This window comes from Melitaea cinxia, chromosome 21, assembly GCF_905220565.1.
Source record: "Melitaea cinxia chromosome 21, ilMelCinx1.1, whole genome shotgun sequence".
NCBI classification, from domain to species: Eukaryota; Metazoa; Arthropoda; class Insecta; order Lepidoptera; family Nymphalidae; genus Melitaea; species Melitaea cinxia.
Window position 1 is genome coordinate 1,954,466 of NC_059414.1, and position 9,354 is coordinate 1,963,819.

The 9,354-nt window shown below is 33.0% G+C and overlaps 1 protein-coding gene across 1 annotated transcript in view; it reads right to left on the reverse strand.

The window, feature by feature from the left end:
• Positions 1-3,739, reverse strand: part of LOC123664008 (NGFI-A-binding protein homolog) — a 47,510-nt gene extending 43,771 nt beyond the window's left edge. Inside the window, exon 1 of the mRNA XM_045598639.1 lies at positions 3,613-3,739. Within this exon, the coding sequence (XP_045454595.1) occupies positions 3,613-3,739 (127 nt within the window). The remainder of the gene's footprint in view (positions 1-3,612) is intronic.
• Between the last annotated feature and the right edge of the window lie 5,615 nt (positions 3,740-9,354).

A 9,354-nucleotide genomic window follows, 5' to 3' on the forward strand; every position in this document is an offset into this window, starting at 1 on the left:
TAAATGTCTTTAATATGTTTATGTTTAAAACGTGGTTGTGGTGTACAATAAAGTATAAATAAATAAAACGATGTTTTTTTTTTTAATATGACAGTATTTTTGTTAAAAACAAACTACTGATTTAAAAATATTACTCTCGATTAACAAATATTTTAGAAGTATCAGCCTATTGAATAAAAATATTGTTACAAAAAATTATTCTAAGTTATACAAACACAATAAATACACTAAATAAATCAACTTCTATAAAGTCCTTCTTATAAGGAGAAAGGGAAAGGGGAAGAACATTAGCAATATTAGACAGAATAAATTTCCGACACACGGCAAGCCACAGTCACAGATAAATCAATTTAGAAAACTTGGTAACTAGCCGACTTATTGACAATAACAATTACTATGAAATATTTTTAATACATTTTAAATAACATATTAACTATACTAGTCAGAATACTATTAAAACGTATATAAAGCCGATGTCTCTTCTGTGATTCTCTGTTCCGCGACTAGTTCCATGTTTTTGCTCAATGTTTATCATTCGGAATTACGTCTCGTAAAAAACACACTGATTGTTGTAGGAAATGCGATGCGGGCAAAAACAATGCCTTTTCATTTGTTGCAATCGAGACCGTGGTGTGGAATACGACTATTTATTTGTATTATGTGTTTCCCGGTTTCACTCATGATAGTTTGACGCTTCGTAGTGGAATTTTTTAAATATATTAATAAGCAAATTCTAGTGTAGTAAACCTTCGAAATGATAGTTTTCTAATAAAAATTTTGATATCAATTTTAAATACACGAAGGGTTGATTCGCCACTGGACTATTTGCTTTGTTAATTCTAACTTCCAAAGCGAGTAATTACAAATATGTTGAAATTAATTTTACTGTCCTCGAAAGTCAAATGTCTATTACCATAAGTCACACAGTGATGACTGTGTTACTGTGGTGAGTAAGGTAGAGAGCTCCTGGGGAGGCTCGGGAATAGGGTCGGCATCACGTTTATGATGCTTCTGGAGTTGCAGGCGTCTATAGGCTACGGTACGCTTGTTTGCTATCTTAATCGTATAAAAATTCAAAATGAATTATTATTCGAATGTTGCAGATTATTTACAATGACGTAATCGTTACTTTACTGTAATTTATCTTGATTTAATATATTGATTTTTGTATATCTAGTGCGTTTTTTATTGTTAGTAATATACATAATATTATGTAAGGGAAATTATATTTAAATAGAATCTACATTTCTTTATATATAGAAAAGTAGTATATTATATGAATATATATTTCTTTTTTCATAATGCTCAAGAGTTTGTAGGAGAAAGTTATGTAGAACTTTGAATTTTTTTTTTCTCAACTTTTGTTCTTTTTTTTCTGAAACGCAATATAAACCGTAATTGCATTCCGTGCAACTTGTTTCTTTATATTTTTAATATTTTAATAAATTGTAAGAGAAAGTTACATTAAAACAACTGAATGTATGTTTTTTTTTACTTTTTTTATATTAGCCGTAATTGGATTCCGTACTATTAAGTGACAATTGTCGTGTTGAATGCTTACACTTTGATGAGATAATTAACTTATTTTATAATTAAAGTGTATTTGATAAAAAAACAATTATTCGAAACGTAATTTTTTGACCACATACAAAGTAGTACCTACATACTTTAAAGTTTTAAATGAGACCTTTACAGTAAAAGAGACAAACAAACAAATAACAAAAAGCGAAGTTATATTTAATTAATAATTCAATAGCACGCAATTAATTTGCAAAGGTGCCAAATGCCGTAGTAAATATCTTTATTTGTTCAATGTCTAGAAATATAAATGGACGCCATTTTGTTCCGAATTTGGTAACAGACGTAATTATACAGAGCAACTAGCTGGTACCTGCGTTTTTGTCTGTTACATCTAAACCTATCTTGTTCTTAAAGTACTGCTTCTATTTGATTGATTTTTTTTAACCAGCTCCAAAAAAGGAGGACACAATTCGAATGCATTTTTTATGTACCTCTTAACATTTTACTGGGTGAACCGATATTAATGATTCTTTCGAAAGCTGGTGCTGTTCATGTGGTCCCGTTCAAAGATCGAGATTTAACGAGTACTTTTCGAGATATCGATAAAGTACTTACGTGACTATTTTTTTCGTCTACCTACGATAACGTAATAATAATTTTAATTTATAATTGTATTTAAAACAATATATACAAAAATTAACTGTCGATATGTATGTAATATACTTATAAGTATGTATGTAAAAGTTTTGAATGACTGCAACGAATTGGATAAATCTTTTTTTTTTTCTTTGCGCTTGTTATTGGCAGAAAATGTTTATGTAAAGAAAAACAAAACGGTTTATAAGAAAAAATGGCTATACAAAGATAGTTGACATTAAAAAGCCTATATATTAAAAAAAATCTCATAGTTGTAAACAAAATAATAATTAGGGCCTGATTCACCGGTCGTGAATAACGCTATTTGACGGATGACGGTAACCAACAGGTAAAAGTTTTGATATTACTTTTTACCATCGAATTTCAGTATGAATATGGATCTAAAAGCTATAGTTTATTAATTAAGGCAAAATAGATCCTAATGGCCTGTTTGTGCCTCATTCTGTCAAAGTCAATTCGTAACTTATGTTCAAGATAAACCTTTCCATAGCCGGTGAAACCGGCCCTTAATATCCATTGAAAACAAATTAAACGTACCATAATGTTTACATTATGGTGTTAACTATATGGTATGTTTAATTTATAAAGGCGACAAATACTGAAGTAATTTCTTAATTAATTCAACTCTAATAATAAATTTTATTTACTTTTCATGACGCAAAAGGCGATGAGTTATGCTAAAAATTTACGGTGCTAGATGTAAATAAAAAATTATCATTGGAGTTGCCATATTGTTGGATTTTTATAGTTCTTGTAATAATAGATATCTTCCATGTTGTATTAAAATATATTTTTTGGGTGTGCAATAAAGTATATTTGTATTGTGTTAAGTAAATATCATCATAGAGTAGGTAATACTAACGGACTATGTATTCTATTTAAATAAAAAAAAAGAATATATAATAAGCATTACTTCCAAATTATAGAATGAATAAGGATTTTATATTACGTTATGTCACTCAGTTTTTTTTATTAAACTGAAGCTAAGATCCAAAGCTTTTAGGGGGTGTTAAGCTTTTTTAAAGTGAGAGTAGCTAGCACTCTGCTCTCACTTTGATATTTGGAATGCTTTTTTATAGTTAAAATATTGTAGGTATAGATATATACATATTATACGGTACATTAAAACGTATTGATATACACACGTATATTTGTTTATTTATTAGATAATCCAACAGTTTCGATACACAGCTTATTGCTATGCGTATATCTTATATGATTATTTCCTATAGGAGTTTTTTTTTATCAGTCAGCCTTAAATGATAAATTTTTTTTAATTATTTTTTAATACTTGTAAGATGTTTATTCACAATAAAGTTACACCCTTGAGACAATTTTTTGCTCATTACAGTAGGTTATTAAAAATAACTCTGTTTTTTAGTTTCAATAATCTTAACGTACATGTAAAGAACTTGTTTATCAATTGTGACTTACTGGTCCCATTCACGTTACGACCGATGATCTTATTGGATCCGTTCGGTTGCGCAGGGGCGTGCGGGGGAGCACCACGTCCCGTTTCCTCGCCTGGACTGTCCATATCGCCCTTCTCACTCGCACACATTAACGCGCCAATTACGAACTTCACTACTCAATCATAAACCATATTAGCCAGACTGACACGATTAAAAACTAAAAAAAAATTAAAGTGTAAAGTTGTTCGAATTCGGAATTCCCGCGCTCTCGCGTTCGGTTAGTCGTGACGTGTACGTTGTGGAGTGCGCGTCGCGACTGAACGCATCGGGCGACAGTGGAGCCCCAGCGTTGCGGTGCAGCTGCAACGCCCCGCCCAGCACCCCACAGCCCCTCCACGTGGCCCCACAATTTCCTTGCCCTCACTTACATAAAAAAGAATATAAAGGACAAACCGAATTTCTGCTAATGTATGCCTTTGAGCCTTTATGTGAAGGGATCGAAAGGGTAAGGGACAACGAGTCGAATTTTGAATTTTTTAAATTGTGTTCACAATATGTTACTCATAATAACGAACGTTATAGATAGTAAAAATTTTTCTTTTGACAGATGAAAATTTAAAAAGATATATGAAACAAAAAAAGTAAACCATTATATTGACATTTTAGGGAAAATATAAGTTCATTAATTGAAAATTGGTTGCGCAGTTATTTTAGGTATACATAAAGTATAATTACATACTTTTTTTTCAATAGCATGAAAGCAGGTAGACGCGAAACGCTTGTAACCTATATTTCAGTCTTTAATTCGCGTTTTTTGTACCGCGGTAGGTACCGTTGGTGGCGGCCATTTTATAGGTTTTTTATAGTTACCACGAAATGGTCGGGTTTTGAGTCGGCCGCGAATTAAACTTTTGTAAACTGATTATCATTTTTAATTTATTTCGGCACGAAAGATGTATGGTGGGGCTCCGCAGTTTTTTATTATTTGGGGTTAAATTTTATTTGATGAATGTTAAATTCGATTTTCGAAAGATAGTGTTACTAAAATTATAATATATTCTTATATAGTCTTGCCCTAAATAATATTACAAAGAAAGAAACAGTTTTAACCGACTTCAAAAAAGGAGGAGGTTACTCAATTCGACCATTAGATATATTTTTTTATGTATGTTCGGGGATAACTTGGTCGTTTATGAACTGATTTTGATAATACTTTTTTTGTTGGAAAGGAGATATCCCTGGTGTGTTACCATGATAAGGAAACCAGGATTTGATGATGGGAGCTCAGAGAAATCTAGGGAAACTCGAAAATCCGCATAACTTTTTACTGGATGTATCTACCGATTCTGATGGTTTTTAATTTAATCGAAAGCCGATGTTTATCAAGTGGTTACATTTAAATTTCACCGAGATCTGATTACAACAATTAATGTGTATTTACTTGACTGTTTTTTTTTCTACCTACGTTGTATTTACTTGTCGATATAATTGAAGTCGGTATTTTTTTGTTTGCCTGCAAACACAATTATTCTATTGAACCTAACATTTAGTAATATTACAGTGTGTTCCTTTAATACATTAATATAAATCCATTAAAATATATATATAAAGCTTATTCGAAGTGGTCTCCATTGGTTACAGTCCTTAATTTAAACGTTGAGGTCAGTTATCAATAGAAACACGCACTCTTTCTATGGGAAAATTCTTCACTGCCAGTCGTATGGGTTGTTTTAGGGATTCCAAATCAACATGACTTTTAGAGCCATACTCACTAAAACTGACAACAAATCATAATCCAGCGGGTTAAGATCGGGACTAGAGCTAAGTCGTCGATCTCGGTTGTTATCATAGACTCCTGATAGCGATCAGCAGCAGCGTGGTGGATTAAGCTCCAATCCTTCTCCTATATGGAGTAAGAGGCCTATGCCCAGCAGTGGGATGTTAATAGCTGTATGTGATTAATAGGAAAGTTAATGTTTTTAGAAACTCATATTCTTATATACATATATAAAGCGTGAGATTTTTCTGTCCGCTATTCTTCAAAAGCAATTTAAACAACGGTTGTGTTTAATCTGTATTTATTAATAAAATATATATATAAAATATGAACTAAATAACAAATATGAATATATAATATCTGTCGGATTTTACCAATATAAGAAATGGCGATTTTGTAAGTTATGATATCAAAGCAAACTACAGAATTAAAAATCACCCTTTCCGACGAATAAAAATATTAGCATAGGGTTGATGAGTCAAATCATCATGTTGGGACTGGGTGCGTTTAGCTTGTGTAGACACAGTAACTAGTGTGTGTGTTTCGTGTATGTTGTGTGTGTGTAATACGAAAAAGTTTCTATATCATTATATTTTTTCAATAAAACAAAAAATGGCAAGCAACTGAGGTTTGGCGGATAATTTTCGTACGACGAGTAACGATCACTATCAAGTGTCTATAATAACAACTTGATATCAATTAGAGGCATTTGGGGTAAAACGCCGCACTGGGTAAAAGTACGCAGTACCAATATCTCGGTAAGGGGCGAGAGGGTGGTTTCTTGACAAAAACAACGGCGCTTGAGCCGCCATATTGAGCAGTCATTTATTGCGCAGTGCGTGTTGTGGTTCGGAAAAAAATTAAAAAAAACACAAATCGGTAAGTTTTTCGAACGTTTTTTGTGATAGGGAAAAGTGTGTCACATTATTATAAAGACAATTATAGAAGATACGTGTTTTCGTTTGTTTTTAATGATTATTAGACAATTTGTTACAATGCTGTTTTATAACCTAACTTTATTTAGTACCAGGCATTTGAGTGTTTTTTCGAACTCGGTCTTTGGGGGTAAAAGGACGGGGGTAGTATTACGCGCGTACTTATACCCCTCTTACTATTATTTTGAACAAAGTTTAAGAAGTCACCTTAACAGATAACCAGTTTCGTGATTGTTTTAAAGTGCGAGTCAAGTGTGATTGTTCAAGTGTAATCTGATGACCAAAATAAAGAAATTTGAATTTGAAATTGTTTATAATAATTTGATGTTATTTATTTGTTTCAGAATGCTGAACTATGCCTCGAACTTATATAAAAAAGACACCCAATCGGACTTTAGTGCCGGAAGAAAAAATAATTGCTGCAAAAATACTTATAGCTGAAGGAAAAAGCAAAAGATTTGCTGCTGATGCCGTAGGAATTCATGAAGCAACACTAAGAAAACGGTTAAAAACTGGTCATGTGCCTACATCTTTGGGTAGATTTAAACCAACTTTTACAAAAGACCAAGAGGCTGAATTTGCAGTCCACTGCCAGTTAATGGATGAAAGATTTTTCGGAATCACTATTAGTGATTTACGTCGGTTAGCTTACGAATTTGCTGAGGCTAACAATATTACCCACCGTTTTGATCCCTCGACTAAAAAAGCTGGCCGTGACTGGGTGGAAGGCTTCCTCAAACGAAACCCTATTCTTGGTGTGCGGCAATCAGCTCCAGTCAGCTTAGCTAGAGCAATTGGCTTTAACCGAGTGCAAGTAGAAAAGTTTTATGCCAACCCCAAAGAGATATACGACAAGTACCATTTTCGGCCGCACCGGATCTATAATATGGATGAGACCGGAATGAGCACTGTTCCCAAGAAGACACCAAAAGTAGTAGCTCCTAAGGGAAAAAGAGTCGTCGGTAAAATTGTGTCTGCAGAAAGAGGTATGACAATAACTGCTGTGATGTGTATGAGTGCGACTGGACATTTTGTGCCGCCAGCATTAATTTTCCCTCGCAAAAGACCAAAAGCCGAACTTTTAGACGGTGGCCCAAGAGAAAGTATTTGCATGGTGTCTGATAGTGGATACATAAACTCAACTCTGTTTATCAACTGGCTCACCCATTTTAAAGATTTCGCTCGTCCATCTAAGGAAGATCCCGTACTACTTATTATGGACAGCCATTCGTCCCATATAAGCTTGGACGCATTAAATTATGCTAGAGAGCACAATATTATTATGCTTACTATTCCGCCTCATGGAAGCCACAAGCTCCAGCCGTTAGATGTAGCCGTTCACAGTCCTTTAAAAACCAAATATGCAATCGAATGCGAAAAATAGACGAACCATCACCCTGGAAGAGGTATAACCCAATTTCAAGTGGCCGGTCTATTCAATAATGCTTTTAAAAAAGCAGCGACTATAGCCAACGCTGAGTCTGGCTTCAAAGCAACAGGAATATATCCGTTCGCAGATGATTTGTTTGATGATACAGATTTTGCTCCGGCTTCAGTTACTAACCAGGTTGTAGAAATAACTGAAAGGCCAGAAAGTCCCGTTCTGCGAAATAATAATATGATTGATAATAATGATAATATTCAAACCTTGTCAAGCTGTATCACGGACAAACGAGGTGATCAACCAACTTCTGTTGAAAACATAGTTTTGCCAGAAAGTCCTTCAATACTACAAACATCTGATGCAGATTGTATAGAAGCTTGTATTGATTCAGATACAACAATTATAGATGATGAAAGTATGAACCAAAATGAAGTGACTGCTCGGTTTAATATGTCTGCTTGCCACGAGGCTAGTAATAATGCTTCCAGCAATAAAGAACGAGGAGATTTATCACAAAAAGATGATAACGATTTCAACGTTCAGAATATTGCTGATTTACAAAGAGATGACCCTGATTTGGCAACAACAACGGCACAAAAAGATGCTCCAATTGTTACTGTGGCTCAATTAAGTCCATTACCGCGCATGAAAAAAAAAGAAGAATAGAACAAGACCTTGCTTAAAATCAGAAATTATAACATCCAGTCCATATAAAAAGCAATTGGAAGAAAAAAAGAAATTGATGGAACAAAAGACACGCCATGTTAAGCAAGTCAATTTTGATGATTTAGGTTCCCCTGGACCATCAGGTACTCAAAAGCGCAAAACACGCCTTGCGGGTAAAACTAAAGCCACGGTATCGCAACCGAAACCTTCAACATCTCGATCACGATCTAAAAGAAGATCTCTGAAAGAAGTTGAAGAGTATTTTTGTCCAGTTTGTGATGAAAAATTTGAAGAGCCTCTTTACGAAGACTGGATTATATGTATTATGTGTAGAAGATGGTTCCATGAAAATTGCACAGCAAACGAACCAGGCATGAGTAATTACGTCTGTGATTTTTGTGAATAACTTTATGGTATTTTGTTGTAAGATTTTTTTTTAAAGTTCCTGTTTTGATTAGATATTAGGTATTACATAAAGTTTTTGAGACTGATTTTCACCAATTAGAAATGTAAGAAAATGTTATTTTAAAAGCTTTTGAGACTTTTTTGTTTATTTTTTTGTTAGATTATAATGTTACCTTTTATATGCTAGATATATAGGTTATAGATTCAAAGCTTTATCAACGAGTCTGAAAAATTAATAAAAAAGTAACTTTGAGACTGACTGCTAAACTTAAGATCTGATTGCCATATTATTTGTAAGAAACCTTTTGTTAATTGTTTTAGATAATTTCAAGTTTTAAATAGTATGTATCGTCTGTTAAACGTTATCGTTAGAAGAGTATCATGTTATGTTTCGATAATCGAAAAAAATATTTTATCATGTTATAAGTAGACTGCTTTTAACATAACTTTTTTGAAATGATTATTATTAAAATAAGTTTTTTTATTGATGAATATCAATCAGATATAGATTTGTCTGTGTTTGATTTTAATAAAAAGAGCTTTCAGACAAAAAACGTTTACAAATTATTTGATGCATCTGTATGCGTTTTTTTACCC